Source organism: Pleurodeles waltl, chromosome 6 (assembly GCF_031143425.1).
Source record: "Pleurodeles waltl isolate 20211129_DDA chromosome 6, aPleWal1.hap1.20221129, whole genome shotgun sequence".
NCBI classification, from domain to species: Eukaryota; Metazoa; Chordata; class Amphibia; order Caudata; family Salamandridae; genus Pleurodeles; species Pleurodeles waltl.
This window is the reverse complement of record NC_090445.1, coordinates 322,153,928-322,172,215: the sequence shown is the minus strand read 5'-3', so window position 1 is coordinate 322,172,215 and position 18,288 is coordinate 322,153,928. Positions and strand designations below refer to the sequence as shown.

Sequence of the window (18,288 nt, the reverse complement as noted above, 5' to 3'; positions counted from 1 at the left end):
TGATCTTATGTTCCCTTTTACGCTTGAGTGTCTCCTGCAGACAGTGCATTCAAAGGCGGGACATCCGCCAACACAATCACATAAGGACAGGCTGCAGGTGGAAGATATATCACTGGAAGTTTGGCTAAATCTTGCCTAACGTTTCCCACCCATTTTACCAAAAAATTGTCAATTGTAAACCTAGGCTGTGTTTAATGGCGTGAAAGAAGTTCAAAGACTGGATGCCAAACTATTAGTTGTCTTACATGCTTTAGAGCCACGTAACAGAAGGCTAGTCTTCTCAGAGTTCAGCTTGAGCTTCTTATGGCTCATTAACATCTGGTTGTATATAAATATTAAACAGAGTGGGAGATGGGTATAAGCCCTGCTAAACCCCGTGAGTAACCTCTCTTTTCTTGTAAACTCCTGTACGTCTTAACTGAAACTATCACACACGTTTTCTCATAATATTTCCTCGGGTCCCAACTTAGCTTTTAAGCACTTGTCAATATTGTGTGTCACTGTTAGGGTTTATTCTATTTATATCTTCTACATTGCCCTTAATAAAATGATTCTGAGCTAGTTTGCTTAGGCTTTAAGTTGGATAAAGAACTATCATTTGAGGCTCAGATCAGCTCAGAGGTACCTTCTTGTTTTTATGAATGCAGATTACATAGGAAGAGCTTGAAGGTGATCTTACCTACACACAAGCCCATAGTGGTAGCTCCTGCAATTATTTCATGAATTGACTATGCTAATGTCTGTTACACGAGGTTATCTCTTAAACTAATGAATCAATTGCAACTTATTCAGTATATTAATGTAAGGCTAGCCTATGGATTACACATGTTTGATCACATTACTGAGGCAAGCTGAAAATTACGCTTGCTGCCGATAAACAGGCAAATCCAATTTAAGGCACTTTGCCTGATTTACAAGACTTTACAGGGATAGCGAGTTGCTGCTCTTAAGAGCAATATTATGAAATATATCCCAACCAGACTCCTTTACTGCTCCTCAAAAACCTTTGCTCTGGTCCCAAAGATCAGAACAAACACCTTTGGAGGTATGGCTTTCTCAATGATTGCTACAAAAGCTTGGAACCTTCTCCTTGCAACCTTTCAGTCTATTCTTGATTGTTACTCTTTTTCATAAAAGATTTAAAATGTATCTATTTACTTAATGGGTGTTTACCTGTTTTCTTAACCTTTGGCTTAACCTTATATTTATTTAGTGCAAATATACTGCTTGCTTGAACCATTATCTTTACAAGTGCCCTTCTTCCCTCCTTATAACAAGCCTTACCAAAACAGTAAAATATCTGCAAAATGGAATGTGGAGGTGGGAAGTGCCCTGTCTACAGTTAAAGCCAAAAAGTGTAAAGATGAGATTTTTGCATATAATTCAATGCCTTTACAAACTCTGGACTAATATAGAGCATTCATTGTACTTACAAAGTTTTGTATCTAACAAAGACAGTAAGATAACAACTAGCATTTGTCGACTATATTAATCCTTTGGGGAATCTTGCAGTGGATAACAGATGCCTCCAAGTCATTGTACCTATTTTATTGTTCCTATGAAGATAAAAGGCTTAGTGAACCACTTCGGTATTGAATCTGCAACCTCATGGACAAATAGTCTCTTGCAGTAGATACAATGAATGACTCGCAAGTGATTTGGGTCAATTACAAATCGATTGAAATGACATTTCTAAAAATGGTTGTGCCAACAGGTGTATTATAATCAAAATGTCTAACTCAACTACAGAGGGTATCTTAACTATGATACCACAAATTACTCTGTTCACCATTGATCTAACAGTGGTTATGTGCTTCTGCTTACGGTTTGAAGCGCTGGTGAACAAAACCCTTTAAAATAGACAAAGAAGGAGGAAGAGGTTTTTTTATCGCTACATTTTGGGGTCAATGATGAAAGGAAATATCTAGAAGGATTACCTGGACTCCAGAGTATGCATTGTTCACCAGGATATCCAGGCGCCCCTTCTGCTCTCGTCGGACTTTCTCAAAAAGGTCCTTGATATTGTCGTGTTCGGAGGAGTCGCAGACCACAGGTATGCATTTTCCACCTCGAGATTCCACCTGAAGGATGGAGAAAGAAGTTTTAACCACTGTTCCTGCCATGAGCAAAGGGAGCAGTAAGTATAGCAAGTTCTTACTTCACTGGCTGCTTGGTCCAAAGCCTCCTTATTCCGGCCAGTGATGTAAACTGTGGCCCCAGCTTCAGATAATTGGAGGGCGATGCCTTTACCAATTCCCCGAGAGGCTCCAGTGACAACACAGACATAGCCAGACAGCACCCCGGTCATTCCTAGGTAAGTAATCAGAATGTTCAAAATTGTGGAGGCGGTTGATACACAAGGAGTTTATGAAAAGCCATACCCTAATGGAAACTGGGCGAGGAAGGCCATGCAAAGAGTAGAAAGGATCAAGAAACCCAAGGGTAATTTGTGGTAAAAGACAGACATGGGGTAGACCGGTGGACTGAAGGACAAGAGTGGAAATTTGGATGTGGAGATGCAGGCATGTAGAAGGAAGAGGTGGAGGAGGGAAAGAAAGACGTTGAGTAATGAGTAGAGACAAAGTTGAGGAAGAACGAAAAAATCCAAGATTAAAGAAAGATGTGAAACACAAGTAACAGCAAAGCTGTAGATAATCTAGAGATAAAGACAGAAGGTGAAGCATGAAATTGAGAATGGAAGGCCTGTAAGGTTTCTTAGGGAACCAACACATATACTTCAGGGACACAAAGTGATTTTGATGGGCCAGATGGGTTTCCTCTATCAGAGAACCAAAGTCATATTACCATGGAAAAATTTAGAAGAGTTATTGGTAAACCTAAAAAAAAATGAAGATATGTATATAAAGTAAATTTATTTTTACTCACATTTTTAGTTAAGATTGATGTATTGATATTTAATCCGTAAAATTGTTTTAATTCACATTTCAGAGAATATTGGTGTAATAATGTTTACATTTTATATCTGTAAAAGGGGAAGGTGTGTCGTGATTGTTTGGACCCTCTGAAGCTACAATAGCTAGAACACCATAGTACAGGGGTTCCAAGAATGTTGTGAGGGATATCAGTTGGTGAAGGAATTGATGCAGTGCGATTACTCATGTAGGAAGTTGGCTCTGTATGTGCTATTTCAAAGTAAGGAATAGCATGCACAGAGTCCAAGGGTTCCCCTTAGAGGTAAGATAGTGGCAAAAAGAGATAATACTAATGCTCTATTTTGTGGTAGTGTGGTCGAGCAGTAGGCTTATCAAAGGAGTAGTGTTAAGCATTTGTTGTACATACACACAGGCAATAAATGAGGAACACACACTCAGAGACAAATCCAGCCAATAGGTTTTGTTATAGAAAAATATATTTTCTTAGTTTATTTTAAGAACCACAGGTTCAAATTCTACATGTAATATCTCATTTGAAAGGTATTGCAGGTACGTACTTTAGGAACTTTGAATCATTACATTAGCACTTATACTTTTTACATAAAACACAAATAGCTGTTTTAAAAGTGGACACAGTGCAATTTTCACAGTTCCTGGGGGAGGTAAAGTAATGTTAGTTTTAACAGGTAAGTAAGTCACTTACAGGTTTCAGTTTTGGGTCCAAGGTAGCCCACCGTTGGGGGTTCAGAGCAACCCCAAAGTTATCACACCAGCAGCTCAGGGCCGGTCAGGTGCAAAGGTCAAAGAGGTGCCCAAACCACATAGGCTTCAATGGAGAGAAGGGGGTGCCCCGGTTCCAGTCTGCCAGCAGGTAAGTACCCGCGTCTTCGGAGGGCAGACCAGGGGGGTTTTGTAGGGCACCGGGGGGGACACGAGTCAGCACAAAAAGTACACCCTCAGCAGCGCGGGGGCGGCCGGGTGCAGTGTGGGAACACGTGTCGGGTTTCCAATAGTTTCCTATGGGAGACCAAGGGGTCTCTTCAGCGATGCAGGCAGGCAAGGGGGGGGCTCCTCGGGGTAGCCACCACCTGGGCAAGGGAGAGGGCCTCCTGGGGGTCACTCCTGCACCGGAGGTCCGTTCCTTCAGGTGCTGGGGGCTGCGGGTGCAGGGTCTTTTCCAGCCGTCGGGAAATGGAGTTCAGGCAGTCGCGGTCAGGGGGAGCCTCGGGATTCCCTTTGCAGGCGTCGCTGTGGGGGCTCAGGGGGGACAACTTTGGTTACTCACAGTCTTGGAGTCGCCGGAGGGTCCTCCCTGAGGTGTTGGTTCTCCACCAGTCGAGTCGGGGTCGCCGGGTGCAGTGTTGCAAGTCTCACGCTTCTTGCGGCGAGTTGCAGGGATCTTTAAATCTGCTCCTTGAAACAAAGTTGCAGTTCTTTTGGAGCAGGGCCGCTGTCCTCGGGAGTTTCTTGTCTTTCTCGAAGCAGGGCAGTCCTCAGAGGATTCAGAGGTCGCTGGTCCCTTGGAAAGCGTCGCTGGAGCAGGTTTCTTTGGAAGGCAGGAGACAGGCCGGTGAGTCTGGGGCCAAAGCAGTTGGTGTCTTCTGTTCTTCCTCTGCAGGGGTTTTTCAGCTCAGCAGTCCTCTTCTTCTTGTAGTTTCAGGAATCTAAATTCTTAGGTTCAGGGGAGCCCTTAAATACTAAATTCAAGGGCGTGTTTAGGTCTGGGGGGTTAGTAGCCAATGGCTACTAGCCCTGAGGGTGGGTACACCCTCTTTGTGCCTCCTCCCAAGGGGGGGGGTCACATCCCTAATCCTATTGGGGAATCCTCCATCTGCAAGATGGAGGATTTCTAAAAGTTAGAGTCACTTCAGCTCAGGACACCTTAGGGGCTGTCCTGACTGGCCAGTGACTCCTCCTTGTTATTCTCATTATTTCCCCCGGCCTTGCCGCCAAAAGTGGGGCCGTGGCCGGAGGGGGCGGGCAACTCCACTAGCTGGAGTGCCCTGTGGTGCTGGAACAAAGGGGGTGAGCCTTTGAGGCTCACCGCCAGGTGTTACAGCTCCTGCCTGGGGGAGGTGTTAGCATCTCCACCCAGTGCAGGCTTTGTTACTGGCCTCAGAGTGACAAAGGCACTCTCCCCATGGGGCCAGCAACATGTCTCGGTTGTGGCAGGCTGCTGGAACCAGTCAGCCTACACAGATAGTCGGTTAAGGTTTCAGGGGGCACCTCTAAGGTGCCCTCTGGGGTGTATTTTACAATAAAATGTACACTGGCATCAGTGTGCATTTATTGTGCTGAGAAGTTTGATACCAAACTTCCCAGTTTTCAGTGTAGCCATTATAGTGCTGTGGAGTTCGTGTAAAACAGACTCCCAGACCATATACTCTTATGGCTACCCTGCACTTACAATGTCTAAGGTTTTGTTTAGACACTGTAGGGGCACAGTGCTCATGCACTGGTGCCCTCACCTATGGTATAGTGCACCCTGCCTTAGTGCTGTAAGGCCTGCTAGAGGGGTGACTTATCTATACTTGCATAGGCAGTGAGAGGCTGGCATGGCACCCTGAGAGGAGTGCCATGTCGACTTACTCATTTTGTTCTCACCAGCACACACAAGCTGGCAAGCAGTGTGTCTGTGCTGAGTGAGGGGTCTCCAGGGTGGCATAAGACATGCTGCAGCCCTTAGAGACCTTCCTTGGCATCAGGGCCCTTGGTACCAGGGGTACCAGTTACAAGGGACTTACCTGGATGCCAGGGTGTGCCAATTGTGGATACAAAAGTACAGGTTAGGGAAAGAACACTGGTGCTGGGGCCTGGTTAGCAGGCCTCAGCACACTTTCAATTCAAAACATAGCATCAGCAAAGGCAAAAAGTCAGGGGGTAACCATGCCAAGGAGGCATTTCCTTACACTCATGTACATATGGTGTTGTAATAAATCACACTAGTGAAAATTTACCAGTGTTGAAATGTAGTATTAACTTAACAACTGTACCTGTAATTATAACAGTAGAATTCTTTATTTGGTTATAAAAACGGTAAAAGAAGCACAACATAAAAAACATAATATAAACTTAATTCTACATCCTAAAAGGGAGATCTGTACATTCAATGCAGTCTTCCCATTTGTGCATTAGGTCGGCTGACCTATTTGTAATTAATCTACAGTTTATTAAAATATCATATAAAGAAAATATAAAAGTGCAGTGGTAAATAATGAAATCTTCTGAAGATTTTCTAGCTGTCAATTAAACTCTTTAACGTGGGATTCTCGGAACCAACAGCTAAATGTACTTAAAACTTATAGTGCTAAGTGGCTTTCTTACCAATGCATACGTTTATTACAGAACACAAATAGTTGCTTTATCATCTCTGCTTGTGATCACTTGCAGCAGTTCTATAAAATGCATGTGCAGTTCTTTGTCTTTTTAAAATCATTAAAACTTCCCTAAGCTTAAAAACAGTTTATCACCTGAGTTAAATAATGGCACTATTAAAACAAACACATCAATTGGCATCCTATTTTAGTGTCTTGCTCCTAGGCTTATAGCGTACAATTCTAGATAATGCAAGAATCAAGCATTTGGTAATGTCACTTCTAAGAATCCTCAGTGTATCTTCCAGATGCCTTGTGCCTAGGATCCGGCACATTGGGATCAACCAGGTCCTTCTAAGTGGGACAGAAGAACAAGAAGTGCTCTTCTGTATCAGCAGTAGCCAAACAGGAGGGATAAGCTGGAGCGATTTGAGAACCATCCCACCTACTACAGAAGTAATTTACTGGCAGAATACCATATCTGAATTCCAAGAACAACGATTTTGGTTGTGGCGGTTCAATACGGTCCAGAAAGTCCTCATTCTGAATAGTACCCTTGAAGTTTAAAAACCTCCTTATTAGCGTTCCTTCAGTATTATTACATAACCAGTTCTCATCAGTATGGCTCCAGTATCTCTTTTTAAAGGCAATCAAGTTGGATTTCTGGATGCATTCAGGGTTGGTCCATTATTCTTACATTTCTAACCTGCACAATCATATTCTAACATAAGTAAGCCAGGGTAGTTTCAACCCTGGATCTAGTGCTTTTCATTCGCAGAATACTTGCCTCAGAGGAAAAGGTGAATTATTGCTCCATATTCATATCCGATAGGCAACTGGACTGAAAGCCACCACATGTGCAATGTTTTTTAGGCCAGTATTCAGTTGGACTTTTAATAAGGGGTGAGTTACGGCGCAGGGCAAGAACAGATCTCATTAAGTTATTTTCCACCTTTCCAAGCCCCCTACCTTGCAAAAAAACATATTTTTACTCCATAGAGAGCAGCTGCTATTCCTCTTGTCCTGTGTATCTCTATTGGTGGAGTGACTGGACTAAAGGTTGATGCTTTTAACTTTTTGACAATTGAAAAACCCATATACTGCAAATTACGAAGGCCTTTGGCTAACTGTGTGGGTCATGAGAGTATATTTGCAAAACTAACCCCTGGACAGTCAAAGTTATTGACTTGCTCTAGTGAATTTTCTCCTATCATAATCCTGCTCTTAAATTGTTTTTAAAAACAATTGTGGGTTAACTGTCATAAATTTTGTTTTCCAATTATTAATTTCCAACCCGTACACATGAAGACAAAATCTGATTAAGTATGTTTTGAAAGCTCATTGGGGTCCTCAACACCAATAAAGTCTGCAAAAAGCAGAGATAGTACTAGATGGTTTGAGGTCCAATGCTACCCGCAAATCCACAAATACTACACAAATATGTTCTCTCTTAACTCCCACATATTTCCACAGTATTAGCAGGAAGCAGAATATTTGGTCCACAGTGCTTATCTTCACTGTAAAACCTGCTTGCAATGGGGACAGCACTTGTTTTTTCATCCACAATTGGATCCTTACTAATAGCTGGTTGCAGAATAGCTTCTGTGAGACATTAATCAGACTAATTGGCCAGTAATTTCCTGGGTTTCCCTTGTTCCCTTTCTTGTAGATAGGCACTACTTCTGTGCACAGCCATGAATCAGGTATGTCAGCTCCCTTGGTAAAAGCATTGCCTGTTTGGTTCAAGATATAACCCCAGGCCCCTGGTTCAGAAGCTGTTACGACTCTGTCGTCCCATTTCTAGGGGGCGCTGGAAGGGGACTGTCAGAAGCCTGGGAATCACCTTAAACACTTATCTAGAGTCCCTTGCAGACTCCTGTTTGTTTCTCTTTTCTCTATGGTACACTTGTGTGGTACTACATTTGCTTCCTGGGACTGCAAATCCCATAATGCACAGCCTGGTAGCCAGGAAAGCCCGGATTCTGTTTCCCATTGTTTTCTATGGGAGAAGTCCAGTTACTCCTTTTCACTGGATCCTCTCCTCCAGGACTTGCAAGTGTCTGAAACTACACACACCTGTGACCTCTCCTGTGCAGCCTAGCTTGGAACTGCTAATAAGCAGCCATTTCCTCAAGCTCCCTGTCGTGCATTGGAGTTCGATTCCTTTGTGTTACAGACCCTTTGTCGGATGGTGTTCCAGTTTTGTTCCTGTTCTGATCCAGCTTGATCCTGTTTCCTGTTTCTCTGCCCTGCTCCTGATTGTTCCAGCCAGAGTCTGCTCCCTATCTCTTAGACTTGTACCTGTTTGTTTCTTCCAGAGCCTGCTCCCTGTTTCTCTGCCCTGCTCCTGCCTTGTTTCAGTCTGAACCTTCTCTCTGTTTCCCAGTCCTGTTTACTGCTCATTTCCTACTCCCTTTGTTCCAGCCCTGTCCTTGCCTGTTCCAGCCAGAGCCTGCTCTCAGTTTCCCAGTCCTGTCTCTGTTTGTCCCAGCCCGAAGTTTGCGCCCTGTTTTCAAGTCCTAGTCCCGCCTTTGCTTCAGCCTGAGCCCGTTCCTAGTTCTTGCCTCTGCCTCTTAGTTTGTTCCCTTCTGTTTCTGTTTCTTCTTGGTTATTTGTGTCTGGTAAGTGTTCTATCAGTCTTTACCAGTGTATAAGTGTCCTCCTTTGTTCTGGGGTTGGCTCCTGGTTTCCAGGAGGCAATTCCAGCCCCCATCCTTGTCCAGTGTTATACGTTGTCTTTCGTGCCTAACAGTGACAGTGTGCTATTGCTGTTTTCTCAGGAATCGCCACTGTATTTTCAGCTGGACCCACAAGAGCGTGTCTTGTGTATGTAAGTACTTTCCTTGTCTGTGCTCTAGGGTCCAGAGACAGAATCACTTCTGCTGCCTCCTTTCTATGGGGCTGGCAGGGTGACTATCTGTAAGAGCAAACTGCACAGAGGCATTGACATTCCCTGTCACTGTGGGAGGTTCTGCGCCTTACTCTGTGTACAACCCCAGCGTGTTTGTCCATTAGTAATCTGTTTCCAGTTTGTTCACACAAGGGTTGCTCTGCTTTTATTTTCCTGTGCCTGTTCATAGCTGTCCTTTCCGTGCATGCCTTTAACTGCTCTTCTGCCCCTGTTTACTACCTCTTAGGATATTCGGTCTCCTTAAGGGGTGTCCCAACCAAAGTCCTGATCAGACCTGCCCGAGACCGTGACAGAAGCATAGCGGTCTCCTGGAATTTTATCAAGGCCCGCCATTTAACTTTATTTAGATTAGCCTCCATAGTTTCGTACATAGTAAAAGTGGGTGGATCTACTTCCCCCAGCAGCCTTTTATGCCCTGTGTGCTCCCAGTCATTTGTTTCCAAATTTAAGCTGACGTGATCCGAATAAAGTGTACTGAAATGGCGAACTCAAGTATTTGGCCCGATATGAAGATCCTCTTCCTCACCTTGCGGGAGTGTTTTTTATAGTAATGCCAGGATTGGGCAGTACCGTCTTCTGGGTCCGAGCTTGGAGGAGAGAAGACATCCGAGGTAGGAGGACGTCATGCGACGAGTCAGAAAGGTAAGGGGCAGTTTTTTAATTTTTCTAATATAACCCACATTGTGCCCGCCCCACCATTCTAATTACATGCCAGCCGCCACTGCATATTAGCCCTCTCATTACATGTGTGGGGGCACAGGTCGCTTGTTTGGGGGTGAAGCAGAGCCTGGCATTTCCCCGTATGTGCTCTTACATTCCCTGTAGAGGTCTGGTATTCCCTCTTAGTAATTTGTGAGCACTGTCCAACATGACAGCGTCCTGCCCCCTCGGGCCTCTTCGCAGGTCCATTTCCCGAACTCAGTTTGCTCTGACAACTACAATCAGTGCTTACTTCATTGGTAAGAGGCTTAGGTCGGTTACTTTGTTGATCGTTCTTATCGCAACTTCTGTTCTCACTCTCCATTAACGACAGAGGTTTAAATCAATTTGAGCAATGAATCTCGGCTACAAAATCTACTCCCTTGACTCCCCCTTGCCTCGCTTGTAGGTGGGCACACTAATGAAGCTGAAACAACTGTCCCAGCCACAGAGTCATGTGAGTCCAAGGTGGCCACTGTTACACGAGTTGGTGATACAGGTAAGTCTGGCAGCTGAACCCTTGAGTCCGTATTTTATTTTTTTTTCTTTGTAAATATATCCAGTACTTTAGTGGCCCTTTCATTGCGGCTAGGCAGTTTTTCTTTGCTCAGTAATGTTTCGACCTCCTCAATAAGGTTATCAATATCTTCTATCATACATTTTTTGCTGCATTATTGGTGGTTCTTGTATTTGCTGTAGTCACCCCTTGTGGACTCCCTTTGGCCTTCCTTTTCCCCATCCTTAGATTTTAACATTACTAAAAATAAGTCTAGAAGAGTTAGATCATGCAACTTCACAGTACCGTTGAAGGGGCCAGGGCAGCGGGTGTCAGAGATGTGTTTCCTATTTCAGACGGGCTAGGGCGGGCCTTGTCTTCACCCTGGCGCATTCCCGGGTGCGTCCCGCACTGCAGGATGAATCAGGCGCTTAAGAGCAACTTGTGAGTTGTAGCTCCCCAGTTCTCTGTGTAGTCTGGGGGACGAAGTCCTACCCCAGCTCCAGGGACACCAGAACAGCGAAGGGCATGCGGGCAGGGAAACCGCTGGTTTAATTACCCTATATCTGTATAAAAATGGGAGCTGTTGACCCATTTGTCTAGCACTAAGGTGTCTTTGATCAAGGAGAGTGGTGCTCAGCAGAGTACCCAGAGGATTGCGTGCAACCAGAGTTGATGTCTGCTAACAGCCAGCTTCCCACTGGAGGAAAACATCTCCTGAAGTCTGACCTGGAAACCAGCAGCCTTCCTGAATCACCTGGAGCAGATATGACTGAGCAGAAGAGGGAACGAGTGAGCCAACTCTACTGAAGGAGCAGAATACCAAGGTGAGTAGAAAACAGCTCACCACAGAGCTGAAAGTCCATCTGCCGGGGTCTCATGACGTGCTCCTGGACTGGAGAGTTCGTATCTTCTGCCAAAGCAGCTAATCGATAGTCCCATTCAGAAGTGTGCCAGTGTGAACTGTACCGCTGTGCACCTGAGCGTGGTGTGCTGTGACAAAAGACCTGACAAGTGCCTCACAGGACTACGCTGTTGTGACCTGAACTGTTGTGCCTCGCAGTTGACCAAGCTGCTGCAAATTGGAAGAGCATCGGAGGAAACTACATCACCTGTCCAGACCTAGAAGGCCAAAGCTGTAACCTAACATCGTCTATTTGTGTGTAGTGTCAGAGCTGCATCACCACCAGCTGAGCACAGCCTGCGGAAGCCCCATCGACTAATCATGTGCTAGGGAAAAGGCCTATGAATCACTTGGAGACCATCAATGATACCGAAGCCTGAAGCCAATCAGCCATTCAGCCTTCGAGGAGCAGCCCTTGCATCTGCCAGCCACAGACCACAGTGGTAATGCACCCCCAGCTGACGAGTCTTCCTCTTGGAGGAGGAAGGACTGAACTGAAGTCTGCTGTGGCTCTGACTACCAATGAGGACTCACATTGGTAAGACGGTGAGCACAGGGACAAAGGGCCAGATGTAGGAAGCCTTTTGCATGTCGCAAACTGCGAAAAACGCAGTTTGCGGCATGCAAAAGGCCGAACGCAATGCTCATCCTCAAATTGCGAGTCGGTACCAACTTGTAATTTGAGGATGCGACTCGCAAATAGGAAGGGGTGTTCCCTTCCTATTTGCAACCGCATCGCCATGCTGAGTTGCTTTGTGACCGTGAATGCGGTCGCAAACCAACTCGCAGTTACCACCTGTGTCTCACTGGTGGTAACTCATTGGCCCTTTGTGAATGCCGAAAAAAATATTTTTTCAGAGCAGGCAGTGGTCCTAGGGACCACTGCCTGCTCTGAAAAAAACGAAACCAAATGGTTTCGGTTTAGTTTTCATTTTGCAGCTCGTTTTCCTTTAAGGAAAACGGGCTGCAAAATGAAAAAAAAAAATAATAATAATTATTGAAAAAGCAGTCACAGACATGGAGGTCAGCAGGCCACCATCCCTGTGAGTGCAGGGACTCGCTATGGGGTCGCAAACTGCGACCCACCTCATTAATATTAATGAGGTGGGTCTTTGAACCCCATAGCGAGTCGCAGAAGGTGTCTGAGACACCTTTCTGCATATGGTTTTGCGAGTTGCAAATTGCGAGTCGGTCAGACTCGCAATTTGCAAGTCGCAAAATTTTTGTTTCCTACATCTGGCCCAAAGACTTTAGAATCAAGTGCACAAACTCTGCAGGAGAGAGGTAGTGCCTAAAACCTACCACACATGCATTACTTTCAGATAAAGGAAGGGGTGGACCAAGGGGGGACTTGAACACTGGATACAGTGCCCTTGCCTCATTTATTAAATGTAAATAAATGTATTTTCTAATGTGAAGTATTTAATTTTCAAGAGTTTTAACGTACTTTTCTGTATAAAAACATAAGCACTGGTTTGGAGAATCAATTATTGCACTGTTGGATGACTGTTGAGGGCTGAGCTTTCTGTACCTCAACATTGCTCCCCTAAACAGCAGGTGACTGATCGCCATCACTACCACTTACAGTCAAGGGCTGAAGGGACCGTACTTGGCCCAGTATGCAATGACATAGTAGAACCTAACCCAGGAAGTTAGAGACAAACAACCACATCCCTCACAGCTGAACCCTGGTATCTCCCGACTGTCCCATAACCCCCCCCAAACAGGGTCTGATAGAAGCAAAACCTACAGGCTCTCTCAAGGTTTGTAAACTTTTATGAGTGAAGTGAGCAGGGAGTGAATTAGTGTGCAGAGTCCTTTTGTTTCAGAGACAATGTACTGAGGCCTAGCTTTCAGAGTTGGAACAAGTCAGTGGAACTTCCAGAGCCATGGGAAGGGCGTGCGTGAAATAGAGCTTGGCAGACAAACAAGAAAGATGAGCACTACAGGCCTGGCAGACAAACAAGAAGGATGAGCACTACAGGCCTGGCAGAAACAGGGCTGGGGGTGAGCCCAGGGACTGTAAAACCATGAAAAAACTAAAGACAAACACCAATGCAAAGGCGGCTGACAGAAAGACATATGGTGCTCCCTCCTACCATACCCGGCAAAGGTCTTTGAGAAACTAATCAACCAACGCCTCACCGACCACCTCAGCAACCACCAGCTCCTCAAAGCTATGCAATCCAGATTCAGGTCCAATCACAGTACAGAAAGAGCGCTCATCACCGCCACAGATGACATCCGCCTGATCCTTGGCAGAGGAGACACAGCAGCCCTCATCCTTCTGAATCTCTCTTCAGCATTTGTCACAGTCTCACACTCCATCCTCATCAGGCACCTGTACAAGATTGGCATCCATGCACTCAATAGGAGACTGTAAAGCATCCAGAACTCACCAGCCAGACTCATCCTCAAGCTCCTATACAGAAGTCACATCACACCACACCTCAGGGAGCTCCACTGGCTCCCAAATACAGAAATGCACTCATTTCAAATTACTCACAGACACACACAATCAAAGTACTACACACCTTAGGCCTCCATATACCTGAACATGCGCATCGCCTTCCACCAACCACCCAGACAACTCTGCTCCCCAGATCAGATCAGGAAGACAGGGTCCTCTTAAATTGCTCCTACAAATGACCTCCAACTCTACATCAGAACCTTTTTCTCTCTTCTTGAATTCTGAAAGAAGCTGAAGACCTGGCTTTTCAATTAACCAACTTATCATAGGCAGGGCTAAGCACACGTACACCTGCACAACACCAGGATACCCTTGTGGATGATATTGTGATTTACAAATGCACATAACAAAACATAGTGTAACTTAGAGAAGGCATCAAGCAACCTGCACTTTGCACCAAGAGATACTTACACAGCTCCACCATAACATTAACATTCCCTCATGCAGCCAGCTTTCAAAGTATTTCAAACTAACCTGGCAAGTCATCCTCCAGCAGTTCTCAGAAAAACACACCCTAGCATGGTCTCAATAAACCTATACGTAACAGACCAAATATGCTCATAAAGCCCGAAACAATCCCCAGACCAGATCCCAAGAGTTTCACACTACCCTGCATACAATCCTTGAGGTTTTATCACTCTCACATAGACACATAGACACAGATACTAACATGGCTGCCAAAATACTATTCCTAGCCAGTGTCTAAACAGTCCCCAAAAATGGTCTTCACCCATCCCCAAACTGACCCTCACTGATAGGCCAAGGGGAAGAATTGTAGTAAGGAATGAGGCAGACTACTGCAAGGTCTTTAGGTTTACAACTAAAGGTATGGTACGGCATAATAGCGTGGTTGAAGCTTTAAAAGTGCTCCCAGAGGAGAGTAGGGAAGATTTAGTTAAGGCTGGGGTTTTGGAGCAGGTGTGGGTAGGTCTACGTCACACAAAACAGTTGATGTTGAAGGAATTGCTGCACTAAATGTTAGAGAAATGTAGGGTAAAGTAGAGTACAAGAGTCACTGGTACAGGCAAGCCATTGTTAGAAGCCCCCAAAATACAGAGCATATACTGCAGGTACGTTGTTCACCTTCCATGAGGGCGAATATTAATCGCAGCAGCCGCTGCTCTCCCAGATCTTCAAGGAGGAAGGAAAGCTCCTATCAGGACAGCATCGCCAATAAGGGATGACATCTGTGATGCATCATGAGGGTGCGGTGTTTCTGCTTGTGTGGTAGAGGAAATGCTGCTGGCATCGCACAAGATGGCAGCGCCCGGCCGAGAAATAGAGGACTCAATTAATATATCAGAATCCAACTCTGATGACACGTGGGTGGCAGCTGCCTTAAAAACTGTTTCACTGCACAATAGGAGGTTGGGAACAGGGAGAGACTTAGCCAAGGGCCTGCCGGTGTAGAGTGGGGACCTAATGGCCAGGCAGACTGCTCCCATGATAAAGTACAGAGGTGGATAACAGAGAAGTAACTCCCATTAGAGTAACTAGGATGTCATTGGTAACCAAAGACAGGTGTCAGCAAGAGCAGGGCAGCAGGGGGAACAGATTTTAAGGAGCGGGGATGAGCTAGGCTAAGTGGGTGTGGATCACAGTGCTTCCTGTGAGAAAAGACAGAGGACAGTCTCAAGCAGCTGGAGGGGTCCCTGGCTGTCCATTCAGGTCTGGCGCCAACAAGGTCAAGGATGGTGTCTGGCCAAGTACAAATGCTGGAGTGAGTGTTTTTGTGGATGCATACAAGTGTGGGAGTGAATGCTTTTGTGGATGTGTGGAACGATAGGAGTGACGCTGTTATGGATTAAGAGGAGAAAGAGGATTCCTCAGAGGAGGGTGAAATAGTTGATCGACAGACTGGTTGCTATGGATGTGTCAGCACCAAGTTATGGGTTTGGGGTTATGGAGGACAGCCGTTTGGTATTTTACAGATGCCTGATGTGTGAAGGACAATTTAGGACAATTTGCAACCAAGGCAAAGGGCAGGCATTTTGAAGATAGAAGCACCAAATATGTTTAAAACCAGGTAAGGTGGCCTGTGGGGTTGGAAATAATTCAGAATAATGTGATGGGATACAAAAAGTTTTGGGAATGATATCAGTAGGAGCTGGGAATAGTCTGGAAGTAAACTCAAGAGGGTTGGATGACACTGGTAAGATAGGGGCAGATGGAATGTCTAAATCTGAAGTGACAGGAAAAGTGGAGAGTAAGGAGAATAATAATCAGACTCAAGAACCACACAATACTGTTTCACAGGAAGGAAACCAGGTAAGCAGTGGGATGGGGGTGGAGGGGCAGAAGATAATAAAAGGCCCTCTGAGGAAAGAGTAAAGGGTAAAAATTGCCCTATATAGGTATCTTGACTCCATTGGGAGTGTGATGTCTCGTGTGATGCAGACAACAAAGCAGAAAATTTGGAAGAGGGATTTTGTGGACATTTTTACGTTGTTACACAGGGAAATATGTGCAAAAGAAGGTTCAAAGGAGGAGTGGGAGCGAGCAAGACAGCTCTCGGTTCCCACAACTGTAGAAAACTGGACTGCTTTTTAAATTTATACTAGTGTTTATTGTGCACACCATCCTAAGTGATGTGTCACACTGTTTAAATACATGAAGGTGGATAGGCAGGCCCAGAAGGATTATGGTGGTATTGCATGGTGCCACTATGAAGAATTTCGAGCCTGTTTGGTGGCAAACCCTGAAAAAGAACAGGGAGATGTGGATAATAAGCTGTGAATGCAATGGATGACCCCAAGAGGCCTGTACAGTTGGAAGTGTCATCAAGTGGTTTACTATTACAGTATAATCCCTTTCAGGGGCACCCACCACACTTTTGGGTGGATAGCACAGGAAGGGCACAATTTCCACGGAACAGGGCTTGCTGGTTGTTTAATAGTGGGACATGCACAAGAGCACAATGCAAACTCAGGCACGACAGTGCTAGCAGCAGGGGGAAGAACTTAGTCATGCAATACTTTGTCAGTCTCCCCTATGGCTGGCTGGGAGTGCATGCAAGAGGCAGGGGCAACAAAAATGTAGGAGGAAAAAGGGAATAACCCAATTAAATTTGAGGCGATAAGCTATAGGTTAACTGTTTATCCATTTAAGATAGAAGCAAAATCACTGTTTGGGGTTATAAGGATAGTTTTTGTTTATGTTATCAAGGACCAAGGTTACAGAGATGGGCCAACAATCTAAAATCGGCAGATACTAACTCAGAAGAGGTCAGGAAAAAGCTGTGGTAAGTGGCACAGGAAGGAATGATTGTGGGTCCATTTTATGAATGGCCTATTTCGAATCTTACGATTCCCCCATTGGGTCTGGTTCTCAAGAAACAACAAGGTGAGTTCAGACTTATTCATCAACTTTCCTGACCAGAATTATTTTATTGTAAGTGAAGATTCAGGAGTAAAGTATGCTTCAGTTGATGACATCATAGCTTTGGGAAAGAGGGCAGAAATGGCAAAATCAGCTAGCAAGTTGGCATTTCAGCTTCTGCTGGTCCACCCTGATGATTTCTAACTCCTGGGTTTACAGTTTGATGGGGGAATCTATGTTGACCCGAAGTTGCCTATGGGGTGTTTAGTTTCATGTTCTCTGTTTGAATTGTTTAGCTCCTTTTTGCAGTGGTTCTTTCAGTTTGGCTCTGAATTCAATAAGGTTACTCACTACGGAGATGATTTTCTTTTTTGGGTAAAGAGAATTCTGAGGAGTGCAGAAAGGCACTGGAAGCTTTCCAGGTTGCAATAAAAGAATTGGAAGTGTCTTTGCTCCTGACAAGTAAGAAGGCCCACTGAGTTTACTTTTTTGTGTATGGAGGTTTGTTTGCTGCAGAAAAACGTTTTGTTACAGTCCTTGGAAAAAGCATCTGTGTCTTAGAAGATGGAATTGAAGAAAGTTCAGTCTCTCTTACGTAATATGAACGTTGCCTGCAGAGTTTTTCGAGCAGTAAGAGAGTTCTGTAGATGTCTTGGTTTATCAGTGGCAGGAGCGAAATTACCACATCACAGGGTATGGAAGATGGCAACTTTGAGAAATGATCTGTAGATATGGATTACCTTTTTGAAGGAAAGTAATGGTGTGACTATGTGGTCACTTCAGGCAGATTGGTTCTGGCAAGTTAATTTATTTTCAGATGCTGCTGTTGCTCCATGATTTTTACCTTATCTGCAACAGACAATGGGTGGCAGAGCAGTGGGCAGATGATTGGCTTGTTGAGAAGAGTAACATTGCCTTTTTCGATTTTGTTTTCCTTTGTTGGTAGCATTAGTTTTGTGGGGGGAGATATTGACTAAAAGAAAAGTCACATTCAATGTGGAATATCGATCAGTGGTGGCATTGAATAATACTCAGACTGTGAAGGATGAGAGAGAGTAGTGAGGCCCTGCAGGGTTTTTCTGTTGGTTGTTTGACACTTTTGGGATGAGATGTGTTCCTAATAATATTGCAGACCCATTATCTTGTTCACAGTGGTACAGGTTCTGTGAGCTTGCGCCATGAGCAGATGTGGGGAAGACTCTGTAGGACATCTGGCAGCTGGGGATATGAGACTGCAGGAACTCATTGGGATGTCAGTAGCACACTCAACCAGGAAACCATA

General features: G+C 44.9%; 1 protein-coding gene across 1 annotated transcript in view; it reads right to left on the bottom strand.

The window, feature by feature from the left end:
• The window catches only part of LOC138299675 (dehydrogenase/reductase SDR family member 1-like), a 157,905-nt gene that overhangs the window by 65,488 nt on the left and 74,129 nt on the right, over window positions 1-18,288 (bottom strand). Inside the window, exons 2-3 of the mRNA XM_069238147.1 lie at window positions 2,159-2,310; window positions 1,938-2,081 (exon numbers count right to left, since the gene is read on the bottom strand). Coding sequence (XP_069094248.1) covers window positions 1,938-2,081; window positions 2,159-2,308 — 294 coding nt within the window. The 5' untranslated portion in view covers window positions 2,309-2,310. The remainder of the gene's footprint in view (window positions 1-1,937; window positions 2,082-2,158; window positions 2,311-18,288) is intronic.